The sequence below is a fragment of the Periplaneta americana genome, chromosome 10 (genome assembly GCF_040183065.1).
Source record: "Periplaneta americana isolate PAMFEO1 chromosome 10, P.americana_PAMFEO1_priV1, whole genome shotgun sequence".
Classification (NCBI taxonomy): domain Eukaryota; kingdom Metazoa; phylum Arthropoda; class Insecta; order Blattodea; family Blattidae; genus Periplaneta; species Periplaneta americana.
In genome coordinates, this window is record NC_091126.1 from 145,694,051 (window position 1) to 145,713,720 (window position 19,670).

At 34.4% G+C, this 19,670-nt stretch overlaps 1 protein-coding gene across 4 annotated transcripts in view; it reads left to right on the plus strand.

Moving 5' to 3' along the window:
* The first annotated feature begins 2,832 nt into the window (after window positions 1-2,832).
* Window positions 2,833-19,670, plus strand: part of xmas (RRM_XMAS2 and SAC3_GANP domain-containing protein xmas) — a 143,431-nt gene continuing 126,593 nt past the window's right edge. Inside the window, exons 1-2 of one of the 4 annotated variants that reach the window (XM_069838219.1) lie at window positions 2,833-3,141; window positions 18,650-18,935. In XM_069838219.1, coding sequence (XP_069694320.1) covers window positions 18,666-18,935 — 270 coding nt within the window. In that variant the 5' untranslated portion in view covers window positions 2,833-3,141; window positions 18,650-18,665. The remainder of the gene's footprint in view (window positions 3,142-18,649; window positions 18,936-19,670) is intronic. The other 3 variants (XM_069838218.1, XM_069838220.1, XM_069838217.1) reach the window with 3 other exon arrangements.

Sequence of the window (19,670 nt, forward strand, 5' to 3'; positions counted from 1 at the left end):
GCTTTTTGCTTATCTAGCTGTAAATCAATTCTTGTCTTGCCAAAGTTTGCAAAGTTCATGCTACTACAAATCTGAGCTTTTGATTTGTCGTGTTTTAGGACTGCCGTTCGAAGGGAGTTGATATTAGAAAACCCTCTTTTGACCACACATTAGTTTCGCGGCTAAATGACAAACATGGCCAGCAAAATAGTTTAGAGAGTTTAGAACTACCACACAACCAATTCCACTTACCATATGATGTTGAAGTGAAATGGCGTGTGTACTCACGCTGTTTTTCTTTTACGTCCATGGACAAATTTAACTCAGGAGTTGGTATTTTCATTTTCACAATTGCAACTTCCTCGTTGTATGTACGACGGTTAAAAGGCACTTTTAATAAACCTTCTATTACACAGTCATTTTCAACACGAACCTCTCCAGAAACTTGTTCTGCCATATTTTTCACAATATCACTTAATTGGGAAACTAAAAACTTAATAATTCACAATTAATATAACTCTTAGACACTCGAACAAATCACAAATTTAAAATACTGCACTGCAAGAACACAATTACATTCATGAGCTAGCGTGCTAAGCGTATTGTTGCTTGGCGCCTGCGAAGAAACCGATCACGAGAGCGGCAACTCACCCGGCCTTACACTGCATGATGGAAACAGAAGAGCGAAGGGGTAGGGGGAGGGGCAGTTGTGCGACCGGACAGCGTGAGCGGTACGGTCACAGGCTACCTCACGTAGCAAGCGGTTTCTCCAGTGATGCCGCCTTGACAACTTGTTTCTTTTCGAGAGCAGAGAGCGCATATAAATCTAACAATTACTTTAATTTTAATTACTGTGGTAAAACTAATTATTACATTATGTTATATTATAAACTTTTTCTTTTGTAATTTCCTTGGGCTACCGCCGGTAGCCCCGGTAGTCCGCAAAATACGCCCCTGCCGCTATTCCAGCGCTGTCGGCCAGCAAGGCGTTCAGTCACAGTCTAATACATACCATGGATAAATATATATTTATCCATGTATATACAGTCGCGCAACTTCAACACTTTTTTTTTGCCAACATTCGCGACACTAGAGCCCAAGCGGCAGGCAAGGCACTGGTAATAGGGTTGATACCATAGACAAATAAATAGATACAGCCAGCACGTGTTTTAAAGGGATGCGAGATGTTATAATAACGTTTTAATCATGCGTTGGAATAAAGGCAATGTGTGCAATGACGAAAATTGCAGTAACTACAAGTTTAAATCTCCGAATTTGTCGTTCTTCAGATTCCCTTAAAGACCAAGAGAAAATCATAACTCAGTCATAACCAATAATCCACGTTGTAGGTAGCCTACGTATTGTGTTCTGTAAAACATTTATTACTTATCAGTCACCTATTTGTATGTAAGGAAGGACAGTTTAAATAAAAAGAAAGTAAATACCTGTTACAGTATATTATTTCTTTGCAGAGATCATATGTGTAAATGTGTAACCATTCCGATTTTGGGTAATATATCTACAGTTTTTAATGCAAGTAATTCCATAATTTTTGTATTCGTGTTTTTTTCTTTATATTTTTCAAGAATGTTATAAAGCATTCAAGTAGGTATCATGGTGTTAATTTTGCAAGAATTCGTGGATTATTGTAATCCTTTTGCAAAATATTCACTTCTTGAATAAATCCAGACTGTGTCGATAAATTTCTGATGTGTTGGTGTAGATTCATGTGGCAGACGTATTAAGTTCTCAAGAAATAAAAGAGCCTTTTTAAATTTAATATAAAAAGCAATCTTTTCTGTAATAATTTGCATGACTGCTATTGGTGTTGATTTTACATTCCCAGTGATTTGAGCCGTTACCCATTCTTGACTTACACCACTTCTGCTCTGAAAATAAAATTAGGCCTACATTTTCTGAGTTAATTGAAGTTACAATTTTTTCAACAAAATTGTATGTTCATTTATTTGTTCTCACCTACGTCATATTAACAGTAAGTGCATGTAAATTACGTATTATATAGGTAGGATAAGTTAAAATTAGGCATTATGTGTGAAAACTGGAAATGTAATGTAAAATGCGGTAAACTTGCCATAAAAATTTTAACCATAGGCCTAACATCAGCACTATTTGTGACTCAAAATAATAAAGGAAATACCGGTTCTTAAGAAATGGAAAAATAATGAACTTCATATTAATGTTTAAATCCTCCCCTTTTCTTTATTTTCAAGTTTACCTCAGCGGCCGAGTTTACCCCAATTTGCGGTATGCAAAATCGTTAATTTCTCAGGAAATAGGGAGAGGAGTTCACCACGCGATGTACCCTACGAGATATGCCCTACAATTTTGAAGCTACTAATTTTTACTCTTCTCACAGGAAATACAAAGTTCCAATGATTCATAAATATATTTAGGGATGAATTGAATTAACCGACCACGCACGAACAATTATATATTTTCAAACCATGATACGTGATCAGGGCCATGATTAAGTTGTAAGGAGGAGAAAGAATTACGTTTATTCCCAGCTTCTGAAACTTGTAGATTAACTGCGTGTGAAATTCTTCCAGGATTCTAAAGCAGAATTAATAAGAACCATATACACTTATTGTATAGCATAAACATATAAAATAAATTACGCAAAACCAGTTTTCTGATCTGTTATCGTATGTCGTGTGCACACTATTAACTTGCCTGCCGCTAGAGGGCTACTGTCGCGCCAGCTGTCAAATGTTGGCATATTTTTACGTGTGAGTTGCGTGACTGTATCTATTGGACTGTGGTTCAGTGCTGTCGCTATCTCAGCCATAGACAAATAAATAGATCTCAGCGCTGTCCCGGCTGAACGCAACCACTGCCACTAATACGTATTAGATCACGATGGCAGTGAAATAACCCAGTGCGCGTTGAAATTGGAAATAACCCCAAAGTGAAGTTGTTAGTGTGGATCAGAGACGCTTTATAGTTTTGAAGTGTGGTTATGTGGGATACTATGTCTCGTTAAACACGCTTCAGGCGTTCTGTCTGCACCGTCTCATCTGTTACGGTTATTGGAGGCAACTGAAGAGTATTAACGTCTTCAATACTAATATTTTTAATTGTAGGTTATCTCACACCAGTTGAATATTACGCTGTTGTGGTTTACTGAACTGTTTACTTTGCGTGAGTTTCATTATTGTGTATGCCAGATAAAAAAATCCTGCAATTATTTACTTAAGCGATACCATTTTTATCTACTGTTTCTCTACTTCCTATGTGATTTCTATCTGCCCGTGCTTTAAGGCCCATTCACAATGGAAATTAAACATAACCGTAACATAAACACAGAAGTTTGCGGCCAGGCTACCAAATGGGATCATTCACAATGATTCACATAAACATTGACATAAACATTGCTGTAAGATGTTAACATGGAAGTTTGCAAACTCCAAACTTTCATGCTTATGCTTACGTGATTTGCAAACAGTACACAATCGTGGAGCGCTGATGTATACGACAGAATATGAGGAAATGGCGTCGTTGTTATGTTTCCATGGTTGCCAAGTATCTTAGCGGTTATGTTTATGTTCCCATCGTGAATGTTCTTGATTTTACCGTAACGTTGACATTTTTAAGTTAACGCTTACGTTATGTTTAATTTTCATTGTGAATAAGCCTTAAGACTATCCCTAAAGGCCCATTCACAATGAAAATTAAACATAACCGTAACATAAACGCAGAAGTTTGCGCCCAGGCTACCAAATCGGATCATTCACAATGATTCACATAAGCATTGACATAGACATTACCGTAAGACGTTAACATGAAAGTTTGCAAACTCCAAACTTTCATGCTTATGCTTACGTGATTTGCAAACAGAACACAATCGCGGAGCGCTGAAGTATACGACAGAATATGAGGAAATGGCGTCGTTGTTATGTTTCCATGGTTACCAAGTATGTTTGTGGTTATGTTTCCATCGTGAATGATGGTATGACTTCTTGATTTTACCGTAACGTTTATATTCTTAAGTTAACGCTTACGTTATGTTTAATTTTCATTGTGAATGAGCCTTAACTCTCCAGAAGTTTGGTTAGGTTAGTTTAGGATATGTTCGCTTTGAAAGCTTCCAGTCACACAGTCGCGACTTGCTTTTTGGCAGTGTATAATATTTGTCGCAATTAAAAAACAAACTGTTTTTATTTGCTTTCAATGCTAGTTCACAACGTCTACGTATCCTGCTGTTCACTATGTCATTCACCACTTGTTCAATTATTTCCGTAAACAAAATACAAGTACTGAAGTATGGTAGGCCTATCGCTGAAGGAAGTAATTAGACCAATCTTCGATATCGCCCCACACTACACACGGGACTGGTGTCTGATTTAAGTTTCTGTTAAATGGGTTAAATGAGGGGGATAGCTAAGTGACATTAGGCAGAGATATGTGACAAGGTTAGTAAGTTAGTTGAGGGGATAATTTAAGTGATATGAAGCGAGGAATTGTGTATTGTGGGGAGATACCGAAGTTCCACCAATAATTACCAAAATTCCATAACCAAGGTGAGAAGTGCATATTTGTCCAGATAAGCTACACCAAAGAAGGTACAATTGATGCTTCATTGATTTCTGAGAGATGTATGCAGTGATGTAAATACACGGTTTTAGTTTCCAGCCACAAATATTTTCAACATAAAATCGTTTGATAGGCCTAATTATCTCCTAATGTTCTGTTGTAGCACTTTTCCCTCTCCCTTCTACAGGTTACAGATATAACACTCGAGAGGCCCAGGACGCAATACTAGGGAAACTGACCATTTCCCTAGTAATTCGTCCTGGACCTCTCGCATGTTATGTTGGTATATTAGTAACAAGTTGGGGGGTGGGTAGAGCAGTGCATTATGATGTACTGGTATCAAACGATTTTTATGTTGAAAGTATTTTTGGTTGCAAACTGAAACCACGTGTTTATCACAGTATACATTTCACAGAAGCTAGGTCTAGTGAATGAAAAAAAATTGTGCCTGCTTTGGTGTAGATTTTTCGGAGAATTTGATAAAATTCTGTAAATAGTGATGAGCTCAAAATTCTGCACATTGTAAGGTTATAATAATAATAATAATAATGATAATGATTTATTTATTTATATTTATGTGCTGGACAACAGCCACTGGCCAATAAAAGTCCAGCACAGTGATACAATTAATACATTAAAATGAACAACTATGGTACAAATTAAATAATTGATTTAACAACAAAATGAAGAACATAGATTATAATGATTAATTTACAAGAATTAATACTATAACATTTTAGGGAAAGGAGTTGATTCTTACAAAAGTATTACCAATTTGTGTATAAGGATTATGCAAATAATATTAGCAATGACATTGCCATATTCTAATACTTCTCAGCCAATCCATTTGTAACGGATTCTACATGTTCACACCTTAAATCCCTTTTCTTCTAAAAAATAATTAAGTTTTAAGAAATATTTTATAATTCTCCGATTATATGGAAGTCAGACATTCATTTTGAAAAATTTTGTTTTACAGTTCTTAGTTATAAAGGAGACTGACTGTTTTTAGCTGCTGTAACGGATGCTACCGCCTCTCTGTTAAATTCATGACTTACCATTATTCTCACCGAAAGTTCAGGTTCTAGGATGAGGTTAACAAATTCATCTCTTTCTTGTTTATATATTAAGAATTGCACTTCATTTCCTTACAAGATTTTTTTAGAAATGATAAAAAGGTAACTTATTAATGAATTTTATACAGTGTAACGGATTCTACATTCAATTGTAACGGATTCTACAAGTCACTTTGATATGTAGCTATGGTTCTTTTATGAAGTATAAGATAGTAAAAAATTAATTTTTGAAGTGTAGTAGTTTAATATTTACTATTTGAAATTAAATAAATAAACTCTGACAATAAATTAAATTATAAAGTTTAAAGGAAAAATGTATAGGAAAACAATGTAATACTGTAGGTTAGATATAGCATACACTAAAAAGAGTTTTATTTTTGTGTACAAAGAATTATTAGCTGTTTTTAGTCTCATTAATACTTTCAAGGTTACTTCTCATTATAACATTAACATTGATGTGAAATTCTTACATTTAAGCTGTGCTGTTGAGTCTTGAAATCAAATGTTGGGAATATTTCTACAATTTCTTCGAAAAAAAAATGTACTTATCACTTAAATTTGTTATAAACTTATACCATACACTAAAAATAGCTTTAATTTATATTTACAGTCTCATTAATATTTACAAGTTTATTTCTCATTAACATTAACGTCTTTGTGAAACTCGTACATTACTCTATGTCGTTGAGTCTTGAAATCAGGAGTTGGCAATATCTCACCACATGATATCACTTCCTCATTTGAAGGACTCAGTGGTAGGCCTGAGTACATTTTGTACTTTTTTTACAGCTTTTCTTAAAGTGCTGGTACATTGGTAAGACCCAAAAGCCTTTTCTGGTTTTGACCCATCTATTGTCTTATTTTCTTCTGCTTTCTTTTTTCTATATTTCCTCATTGCTTCTCTCTTTGCGTGTTTTAGCATATCATCCAATATTCTATCTGACTGACGCCTTACCTTTAATTGGTCCCTTTTACTTTTATTTCTATCTCGATCTTTCTTCAGATATTGAGTCCATTTTTTTTATCTTCCTTCTTCTTAGCCCTATATTTAAGCTTAGCCATAGATTATTGTATGATTCTGTAGAAAATTAGGCCTAAAATCGTAAAAAAAGAAAACAGGTTGTCATGTAGAATCCGTTACAGTGTAGAATCCGTTACAGTCCATTATGTTTTTAATTCACTTTAGAAATGCAAAAATATATGTAAAGGCAATGTTGGAACTGTATAATTACTTTCATGAGCTTTGATTTTGTTTCTAATAATACTTACAATGTTATAGTAAAAAAAGACAATTTTCATGTAACGGATGCTACATTGGTTAACTGAATTTCGAGTAAGATTTAAATATAATTTGGTACATACCTTGAAAATGTAACAATCGATTCAAGAAACTACAATCTTTATGCCATGCTTTAAAACAAAAATGGCTGATCTCAGCTAATCAGATTGAATGCTATAGGCTGCCCAACCCACATATTTTGGAATCAGTGTTGGGTACATGAAAAGTACCTACAAGAAAGATGCTTAAAACTTATTTTACCTCTATAAACTTGAGGAAATCAAGGTGGAACCTTAAAATTTAATGTGTTTTAAACTATTTGTAGCATGAAATAATACTTTTTTCTAAATTTTATATTTTTAACTACAATTCCCACTTTTCGTGGAATGACTGTTCTATACATTGAATGGATCGAAATCGCCTTTAGCATTTTTAATACATCTGGAGACCGGCGAGGAAGATTTAGAATTTCTAATATAGAAGAGTTTGTGATGTCTCATGTCCTTCATAGGAATACGAAGGCTGACATTGTTTAAGAAAGATTGACAATTAATGTCACCTTTAAGGACCTTACATAAGAATTAATAATCGAGATCATGACCTCTGGCATACAAGCTTCGACATTTAAGTGCTCGCATTTTTTTTATCATAGTTATATCCAGAGTTATTCAGCAGAAATCTGTACGAACATAATGAAATAAATTTCCTTTGAATATTTTCCAGTTTTGCCGAATCAGTACTAGTAATAGAGTTCCAAACTACAGATGCATATTCGAGTTTCGATCTCACTAATGTATAGTATAGTATTAAAAGAGATAATAATAAAAATAATAATTTATTTATTTATTTACTTATATTTGATGTGCTGTACAACAGTCAGTGGCCAATTACAGTTCAGCACAGACAATAACAAAAACAATAGCAATGACATAAAGTACAGTAAAAGTACAATGGAATAAGTATTAAAATAATGGCAGTTAAATGAGATGATATTTGCAAATGAAAGAACGGAAACATATAAATAAAGAATGGAATCATATAAATAGTGTTACAAAGATATACAAGATGACGAGAATATTATAATACATATCTAAACAAAAGGCATAAATTAATAACAACTGACATAAAACTCAAAAAAGTATATACTACACATTAAATGGATCCAAGTTCAATCCATGCAAATTAGCATATTTTATACATCTGCAGACAGGAGAGAGAGAGATGTAGAATTTCTATTATAAAAAATTTTATGAAATCTGAAACCCCTTAGCAGGAATACGAAGATTGATATTGCTTATGAATGATTCACCATCAATATTACCCTTAATGACTTTACAAAAAAATAAATAATCAAGATCTTTACGTCTGACAAATAAACTACAGCAATTAAAATATTTGTGCAGTTAATCTCATAATAATAATAATAATAATAATAATAATAATAATAATAATAATAATAATAATTATAATAATAATAGTAATAGTTATAGTTAATTAATTTTATTTATTTATTTACTAATATTTGTTGTGCTGTACTACAGCCCGGGGCCAATAACAGTTCAGCACAATAATAATAATCCATTTCATTCCATTTATTTATTTATTTAATGTGCTGTACAACAGCCAATGGCCAATTACAGTTCAGCATAAGAATATAACAAAAACATTAACGATGATATAAATTACAATAAAGTAAAATGGAGTAATTAAAATAATGGCAATTAAATAAAAAATAAAATCATAATAATTATTTATTTATTTACTAATATTTATTGTGCCGTACAACAGCCTGGGACCAATAACAGTTCAGTGCAAGATAAAAGTTAGCACAAGATTAACAGTGAACAAGGTATAACAAAAACAGCGCATACAAATAATTATTAAAATTAGAGACAAATACAAATAAACAACTAGATAACTGATACATGATACAGGAAAGCTCAAAAACAACACAAACAAATGAAGTTGAAATGAATGCGATTTCGATGAGTATGCTTAATATAAGAATAGTCAAACAACAAACTCTACATTGAACAAATCTGAATTAATACAGTGTAATTAATAATAATAATAATAATTATTATTATTATAACAAGAACAAAAACAAAAACCACAGCCTATAATGTTTTCAAATTAGTGTGCAGCACTCTAGAGCAGCCACAAACAATCTGATGCAGCTCATAAATGAAAATGGTGTAGACATATCCTTCATACAGGAACCTTATACTGTCAATAATAAACTGGCAGGAATGCCTAAATCAATGAGGACATACGTGTGCAGTGATGGAAGAGAGCTGCCATAATAAGCAATAATAACATAAGCGCCACAGTGATCAGCCAACTGTCAAACGAAGACTGTGTGATTCTTGAAATATGTCACAATGGCAAGACTCTCTTCATTTCAAGCATTACTTTGATTATGACGCAGACATAAGAATGAATATTAGAAAAATTGATAAACTCGTAGATTACACCAAAGGACATGGAATAATTATCGCAGTTGACACTAATGCCAGAAACATATGTGGTTTGATACTACGACCAATGTGCGAGGGTGAGACTTGGAAGAAAGCATCACTGCTATGTCACTGCACAATATCAACGAAGATACAGGAGTACCAACCTTCGAAACGGAAAAGGCTAAAAGTTGGATAGACTTAACACTTACTAATAATAAACTCCTTAGATATGTAACAGAATGGAAATCCGAGGAAGAAGAGAGCATCACTGCTATGTCACTGCACAATATCAACGAAGATACAGGAGTGCCAACCTTGGAAACAGAAAGGGCTAAAAGTTGGATAGACTTAACACTTACTAATAATCAACTCCTTAGATATGTAACAGAATGGAAATCCGAGGAAGAAGAGAGTTGCCTGGACCATAAAATCATCGCTTTCAAGATAGGCAGAATGCAACAAATAAGTATAGACTGCCACAGAGGCACGATATATGTAAAGAAAAACAAAGATTTTGAAAAATTCAATATTCTATTAGAAACACATCTCAAATCAACTTTTAAGTGTAAGGAAACTAGGGAAGACCTAGATGAAGACCTTGCAACCTATGCTGAAAATTGCGCCAACATAGACTACTTCGTTGAGCAGTGGCATACCTGCATAATAGATGCTTGCAATGGAGCATTCCGCCTAAGTAAGGGAAAAACTAAAACCTCCAAAGGCATATCTGTCCCATGGTGGAATACTGAACTAACCATTTCAAGAAAGAGAGTAAATGCGCTTAGAAGACGGTTTCAGAGGACCATCAATAACGACCAATTAAGACAACAGCGCGAAACTCAATATATAGAAGCTAATAGAAACTACCGGGCATCTGTCAGTGTTGCAAAGCTTAGGTCCTGAAAGGAGTTCTGCAGTGTTACGGACGAATCCAGTTCATGGCATATTGTGTATAAAACAGCGACGTCTAAGCTGAAAGAGAAAAGCACTTTCAAAATGATCAAAAAGGAGGATAGAGAATACACCACTGGCACACAAGATACCTTACAATATATGATAGACCATTTTGTACCTGAAGACAGCAGACTTGATGACAATAAACTTCAAGTCCAGTTGAGGAGACAAATGGTAGAAATGTTGACTACTCCAAATGATGTGGCATTCACACAGGAGGAGAGTGTTCGTGTCCTACAAAGTTTTGATCCCACAGAATCTCCTGGAGAGAACAGTCTGTCCAGTGATAGTATACTGAGATCCTTCAAACAATTTCCTAAATTCTTCACTTCAGTCTATAACAGATGTCTTGAAACTGGACACTTCCCAAAAATCTGGAAACAATCTACAATAATCCCAATAGTTAAACCTGGAAGAGAGGCAAGTGACAGGATATCAAAATATCGACCCATCGGCTTAATCAATGTTGGCGGCAAAGTGCTGGAGAAGCTAATGATACATCGAATACATCACATAAATTCAAACAAGCACTCCAGCACACGACAATTTGGATTTACACCCCAGAAAAGTACAATAGACGCCTTAATTGCTGTAAAACACTTCGCACTACAAAGCCTGCAAACCAACAGCTATGTTGCCTTAATCAGCCTGGATGTACAGGGTGCATTTGACGCTGCATGGTAGCCTAGTATTATGAGTAACTTAAGACAGAAGAATTGTCCTAAAACTTGTACACACTAACTATGGACTACTTCCGGAACAGGAAGGCAAGCCTATGCACCAACAGATACAGCTCGGAAAAAGCGGTGAAGAAAGGATGCCCACAAGGTTCATGCTGCGGGCCTGGTTTGTGGAATATTCCGTACGATTCTCTACTACAACTGGACTTCACACAACACTCTGAAGTAATTGTTGCAGACGATGTACTTGTTATGACGAAAGGTGGAAGCATAGTGGAAACGGAAAACTATGCAAATCAAGATGTAATGAAAATCGAACGTTGGGCTCAAGATAATAAAATCAAATTCAATGCAGTAAAGTCTAAAGTGCTATTTATTACCAGGAAGAAAAGACATAACGAGGTCATAAACATCTACATTAACAACAAACCAATAAAACAAGTTGCTGAATTAAAGTATCTTGGAGTCTATCTAGACAGATTGTTCAAATTCAACAAGCACATAGATTAAATACACGACAAAGAAATTGCATGAATACACATGCTCTCAAAATCGGCAAAGCTCAGCTGGGGCCTAGGACATAAAGCTCTATATACAATATACAAAGGAGCAATAGAACCAATCCTGACATATGGAGCACCAGTATGGGAGGAAGCCCTACGACAGTCCAGAAACATTAGAAAACTCCAACACATCCAAAGGTTATGTAATATTAAAATCATCAAAGCATATAGAACTATTTCATTTGATGCATCCTGCATTATAGCTGGCATCCAACCAATCAACATTACAGTAGATGTAGTATTAAACTATATGAAGCAATGCATTGAGAGATATATTATGTTACATCCCTAGAACCAGTAAATTGGAACCATCCTGCACAAGATAAGTCTATAACAGGAACTCAGGACAACACAACCTATGCAATAGAAATCTACACAGATGGGAGCAAGACAAGACAAAGTAGGAGCAGCACGCGCACACACACGCACACACACTCTCTCTCCCTCTCTCCTCCCTTTCCCCTCCCTTTCCCCTCCCCTCCCCCTCCACCTCTCTTCCCATCTCTCCCCTCTCTCTCCCTATTTGCCCCTCTCTTTCCACAAATTGTATATAATAACAAATTCAGTGGTCCCGACTTCCATAAAATATTGGGGGGGGGGGGTCCACTTCCGCCTAATATTTGGAAAATTAATTCAAGCTTCAACCTGACATCACTCAGAACACATATTAACCTTTTCAGTGCGAATTATGTTTATGCTTTACGTTAATAGGGCCTATGTAGATTGAAATACAAGTTAGAGTTTGTACTAAACTAAAATAAGATTAATATAGTTGATTAATAATCTCTTAATAATAACTGTAGTACTAGATTATGTAAATTCGAAACATTCAATTCAGTATAAAATAGTTCAAGGAATAAAATAATCAAAACAAATTACCTATTTTAACGAAAGTCTGGCGAAGGTATGGTGGCACAACTCATTCTTCCGATGAACTGGTCAGCTATAGTATTGAGATCCAACGTGCTATTGATATTTCTATGGCCATTTAATATGGTGATTGAATTAGGTCTGCTCTATCCCATTGATGACCTTAAGTGACTTTTCAGGTTCCGAAGACTCGAAAAAGATCTTTCAGCTGTACAAGTGGACACTGGGACAGTTAATACAAGTTGTACTAGCTTAGTTAATTCTGAAAGCATTTCTGATGCACAGTTATCACATTTCAGAAACTGTACAACTGAAGAAAAATTATCAAAGGATTTCGTATTCAATTTTGAATTAAAAAAATCCACCATCATGTTATGGTGCAATGTCAGTCTCTCAGAATCAATATCATCTTTAAAACAATTTGCTATGTCCGTAACATCATTGCTTCTATTTGTGGCGATTTTCTCAATGTTAACCAACAAACGTGAAGCAGCACTTTCAAATCTAAAAGCAATATACTGAACGGAAACATCAATTATTTAAAAAAACTTCGATGGAACATATCCTTAGGAGTGGAAAAACTGTGGGGGCTCTTCCAGGATGTAGTCTTTTTGGAGTGGGTCTTTGGCGTGGTAGCTGTGGTTCTTGTAAGTGAAGTGATTGGGCACTATTTAAGATTTCTTCCCAAAACGTGTAATAGGTAGTTCTGATATGTGTTAGGGTACTTGTCAGGAGCTGAATGAAAGAATAAGTTTCCTGAAAAGTTAACGTTTTCTTCTGTAGCGCAGTGTTAACTGCATCATTGTGACAAAATATCTTAAATAACACACACAAGTAGAAATAGAAATTAAATGACTGCATTTGAAGACAAAAGCCACTTGCTTTAGAACCAGCATCTGATGGGTCTGTTTCTGACAACTCTTCAAGAAACTCTATCAATTCTTCATAATTGGAATGAAATGATGACAATGATGAGAAGCGAATCACCCATCTGGTTAGACAGAATGGTCTTAAATTGACTGCATCATCGCCTTATAACTGCTTGAAGAATGAAAGTCTTTTGGGCGAATTTCTCACAAATAAAATTATCTCTTTTATGAAGTTCGGTACATCCTGACTACCAGAAATACTCTTGACAGTGTCTTGTACGACAAGATTGAGTGAGCTTAGTTTGAACTCCTGAATATTTGCCTGCCATATTCGAAGCACCATCATAACACTGGCCTTGCACTTACTTATTTCACAATTAAATTGCATAATAATATCATTAATAATATGAAATAATGTTTCAGCATTTGTCTTGAATGTTTTGTAGAATGCTACAAAATTTTCTTGTACCTCAAGATCGTCTGTAACTGTTCTGAAGCACAATGACACTTGTTCCTTTACAGAAATATCACACGATTTATCGACTGTCATGGAATAATATTTGGCTGTTTGAACAGATATTATAATATCTCTCATGACTCATAAATTCTAGCATTTCGTTATATATATCATGAGAATACCATTTATATGATTCGCGATCCATCCACTTTTTAAGTTCTGGACAAGTATTACTTCTCAGTCACATTATATTAATTAAATTACTCATATCATCCATGTGACCACATATTGCAAGACCCTGCATAGCTGGTTACTGTAAAGAATCTTTAGTAATGCTACCCTAGATTCTTTCTTCTGTAGTTCCTTTGTGGTAGATAACTTCACTATGGCAATCAGATTTTTCCTGAACCCGAAACTTCTCCAGAGATTTCTTCCAGTTATTAAAACCACTGTTTATGAAAGTCAAGCCATATTTACTAGAAAATTTTACCAGATTCTTGGAATAAGCTTCCCTGCAATATTTGCAATGAACAACATCTCCAGTTGTATTATGCACTAGCCATGGAAAGTTGATTTCCATTTTTTTTTTAATTTCTTTTATGTATTTTCTTACAGTACACATAATTGTCTGTAAGTTCACTGGTGGACGTATTAGATTGTACAGAGAGCTCATCAACACAACTAGAACTAGTAACACTGTTATCTTCACGCTTTCCATCTTTGCCACTTGTTGATGTAGACAGCACTGCATTACTTGAATGAGCAACACCAGCACCAAGTCCTGGTTTCTTAATGATATATTGATCTATATTATACACATTAGATACAATTATGGCCGGTTTTTCCAAGTATTGTTAAAACACTTAACGACTGTTAAACACTCAACAATCAGTTAAATACAGTTTTTTCATGTTTTCAACACCAGTTTGGCTTAACAGATTCTTAACTGTTTGTTAACTTTAAATGTAGGATTTCAGGCAGTTAACTCATTTTACGAACACTTAAACATGGCAGATAACACCACAGCTGTTCAGACAAAAGTCGTGAAAATAATATGTTATGTTTCTCTTTAAGGAATCTTTAGAGTAAGGGCCGATTTCACCAAGCTTCAGTAAATGTCCAAATGAAACATTAACTACCGAACATTAAAATATTTTCACGAGTACGTTTGTGTGTGCGTTGTCTCCGTAGACTTAAAGCCGAACAGTTATATATGCCTCATTGCGTTAGCTACGTCACAACTCTTCTATGGAGTAGTCAGTAGGGCGTTGGCTTGCCATTCATGGGATCCTAGTTCTATTCTCGGTGATAACTTACTTTTTATTAACGTAATTAATTTTTATACGTGTTACCTTTCTTCGTTATTTTTATTTTTTTGTAGTGGAACGAATTATTTCGCAACTCTGGTTCCACTAGGAGAATTTAAAAAACTCTTGGGAGATCAATTTTTTCCCCGATATAAAACAAAGATAAACAAAAAAACTTAAAGAAAAATAAAAGAAATACACATGTGGATCTAATATTTGTCCACATGCCACCGGCATCTATCACTGCCTGGCATTTTCAGGGCATTGAGTCCACCGCATCGCGGAAATAGTTCTGGTCCTCAGCGAAATCTTCCCAGGTAGCCAGAACTTGATCCTATAACTGATCTGGATTTTGAGGTGGGATGTCTCGATATTTGTCAATCCTACTATTTTTCGTGCATTTCTGTCAACAGTCTTTGAACGTTTATGGCGGTGTGCAGGGGGTGGTTATCCTGCTGGAAAATCAAATATCCATTGGAAAGAAAACGATTATAAATTCCATGAATCCATTTCTTTCGCTTCTGTTTTAAAGCCAGTGCAAACATATCTTATCGCTAGCTATAATATAATTCTAACAAATAAAAGTTAATATACCAATGAAGTTTTGTTATGTTTGAATGCACATTATGTATTAATTTACTAATATTTCTTAAGTACCGGTATGTAGTTATAATAACCACTTTCATGTGTTAATACAAAAACTCAGTTGTATGTTACCTAGTTGACTAGTTTTAGCTTTGTCTCAGCCATTTTTATGATATTCTAACCTATGATCAGTGTCTTCTAAAATTTTGAGTACCGCAGTCTTCGTAACGTGGTATCTTTTGTGAATTTTTGTGTCATTCAAGTTTTCAAAATGATCATTTCTTAGATGGTTAACATTATCTCCATTGGACTCTTAATTTTCGAGCAGTTCCAGATATAACAATTCTGCATTGAAACGTTCCGCCATTTTATATTGAAACTAATGAACCATTAAAAATTTAAAGACGGAAATTTCTATCACTAAATTTAATGATAGTGTTATTGGTTCGTTAGGCTAGAGATGCTTGGTGAGATATAAAAATGATTTAATGAACCAGTAAATAAATTAATGAATCATTAAAACCTTAGTGAAGCTTTGTGAAACCGATCCTAAGACTGGTAACATATAATTTAAAAGACATTTTTGAATATTGATATAGAGAAAATTATCTTTATAAGTCAACTGATTATCATACTGACGCTTATTTCAATGCTGAGCTATTATCCATTTAACAATTAGAAAATGTGCGATCTCAACGTGGCAAGAAATTGAAGTCAAATTTGAATATCCTACAAAGAGAAATAGGCCACTTGTTCCAATTCACCAGCTACTATTAACTCTAGATTCTATGTTACTGGGTCTTTTCAACTATAGCCGATGTCAATAGTGCTTCAAAATACGCAGTGAGTAAATAATAAAATGTTTCAGTAGCAATTGCTTCTTTAAGACGAAATTACATATAATTTCTACATGGACCTGATGCAGAGAGAGTGATTAGAGAATTTTATATGATAACAGAATTCTCCTCGGGGTTTTGTGTACAGTTGACTTCACACACATTCCTGTAATTATTGTCACCTGGTGCTCATAATGCTGAGATTTTCCTAACAGAAATTCATATTTAGCATTACAACTATAACCTTACTTATAATAATTATTATTCAATAGTGGTCAATACAACTTTCATTCATCAACTCAGTGTACTACATATGAATCAAGGCCTACCGTAACAGGTTATGATTTTATACATGTTTCATGACTTACTCTACAGTACAGAATTTAAATAATAATTTCAGCCAATAAGAAATTGCCTTATATGTGTAAAATCATTACCAACTGCTGTTGAGTAGTTAAAATAATGCTAACAGACATTATAGTTAAGTGTTGGTTATCTTAAACAAAATTATGTTGAAAAAATGGAAAACACATTAACAAAGCGTTAAAAATAAACAGACTGTTAATTTAACATTCGTTAAACAAAATGAAACATTACTTGGACAAACTGGCCATTATACTATTAAATTAATAATTAACAGTTAAACAAACAACAACTCGCTGAACAATATTGCCGTGAGGCCACGACACAGTTACTTTGTGATCCTGGATACTGACTGTTACGTGAAAATTAAATAAAGCTCAACGCCTCAACATGTCTTGAAATTTGCCGTCTGCGGTTTAAATGCATTGTTAATGTGTTGAAATTATAATAACGTGAGCACGGTCTGTTGCCACTTAAATGTAATCATTGTTGCCAATATGCCTTGTTACCTCTTTTGCTTTAAGTCTGTACAGCATATCTAAAACATTTTTTGTTATTATTATTATTATTATTATTATTATTATTTACTTACAAATGACTTTTAAGGAACCCGGAGGTTCATTGTCACCCTCACATAAGCCCGCCATTGGTCCCTATCCTAAGCAAGATTAAGCCAGTCCCTACCATCATATCCCACTTCCCTCAAATCCATTTTAATATTATCCTCCCATCTACGTCTCGGCCTCCCCAAAGGTCTTTTTCCCTCCGGTCTCCCAACTAACACTCTATATGCATTTCTGGATTCGCCCATACGTGCTACATGCCCTGCCCATCTTAAACGTCTGGATTTAATGTTCCTAATTATGTCAGGTGAAGAATACAATGCGTGCAGGTCTGCGTTGTGTAACTTTCTCCATTCTCCTGTAACTTCATCCCTCTTAGGCCCAAATATTTTCCTAAGAACCTTATTCTCAAAACACCCTTAATCTTTGTTCCTCTCTCAAAGTGAGAGTCCAAGTTTCACAATCACACAGAACAACCGGTAATATAACTGTTTTATAAATTCTAACTTTCAGATTTTTTGACAGCAGACTAGATGACAAAACCTTCTCAACCGAATAATAACATGCATTTCCCATATTTATTCTGCGTTTAATTTCCTCCCGAGTGTCATCTATATTTGTTACTATTGCTCCAAGATATTTGAATTTTCCCACCTCTTCAAAGGATAAATCTCCAATTTTTATATTTCCATTTTGTACATTATTTTGGTCACGAGACGTAATAATAATAATAATAATAATAATAATAATAATAATTATTATTATTATTATTTATTATCATCACTATTATTAGCCTATTTATTATTATTTGGGAAAATTGGGGGCGTGGCCCTGTCTATAAAATTATTGGGGGGGGGACGCTTGCTCCTTCGGCCCCAGGGAGTCGGAGTCTATGAACAAATTACTGTATGACAAATTAAAAATTATATATCAATTTTTGGCTATATTCAACAATTAATTCACAAATGCAATGTCTGACTCCTGAAACTCTGCGGTATAACAGAGGAGCATCAAATGGAACTGTTCAGTTAAATGCTGGCTGGATTTAATGTATGATTCTAAAATTAAGGTGATAGATACATAGTAGAAGCATACCTATACGAAAAGTTTTGTAATAAATAGATACATAGTAGAAGCATACCTGTACGAAAAGTTTTGTAATGAACAGTGAGAAATATTAGAATGGGATTATACTGGTGCATAAGATCTAATGTGTTATACAGTTTTTCTACTATTTCATTCTTAATTGTTTCAGACAGTTGGGAACAAAAATGCAGACTAGAAGTCATGCAAGTGGGGGTAGAAGAGCGTCCACTTCTAGATCTGGACGCGTTGTAAAGAAAACAGATTCACCAGAAAAATTGCGGACTTCACTTTCGCAATCTACAATTCAGCAGCTGAAGAACCTGTACTGCTCTAATATCCCAGACCATCTGATGGACAGAGATCTGCTTAAAAACCACTTCTCGCAATTTGGCCGTGTTACTCGAGTATATGTCAACATGAAGAAGAACACCTGCACAGTGCACTTCGATAGCCATGTGAGTGTATTAGAACAAAACAGTATGTCTTACTGGTAACTAATGAATATTTAATGTAAGTTTAAATTTTAACCAGCCATAAAATCTCGATTGTGTTCTTGATGAATTCACAGTCTACTATATACAGTCGCGAAGCTCAATATGTAGTAAAAATGCAAACATGGGTAGTTGCCCACCACTAGGATCGCTACTATCGCCTCATCATCACAGATCTCTCCTAGCAGATGACAAAATATGTTACACTTTCGTTGTCGTGTTCTTTTGGAAAAATTAACACCTTCCTTTCATTATTGAAATATTAAATGGGTAAAGTTCATTTATTATTTTAATGAAGTATATTAAATTCCACCATAAACTCGAAGATACCTGCAAGAAATAGGTTAATATTATTTTTGTTTATGCGAAACAAACTGAAATTTACTATAATCGCTTCACTCATTCAAGATTATAGCACTAATGAACTATGAAACCAATAAATATTAATTTGCATTTCCCTTTACAACAATAATATAATAACAATAATAATGGAAATATGAATTAATGGGAGTAACTTACATGTACCAGTACTTGTAGTGTAGGTTACGTAGTTAACAAAGTGGGATGAGGTTAAGCAATAATAATCACACCAGAATTGGAAATAAAACGTGATTAATAAATTTTATTGTAATAGACTTACTTTTTCTACGTCTCTAGTAAAGTAACACATAAAAATAACAACAAAATTAACAGCTATAA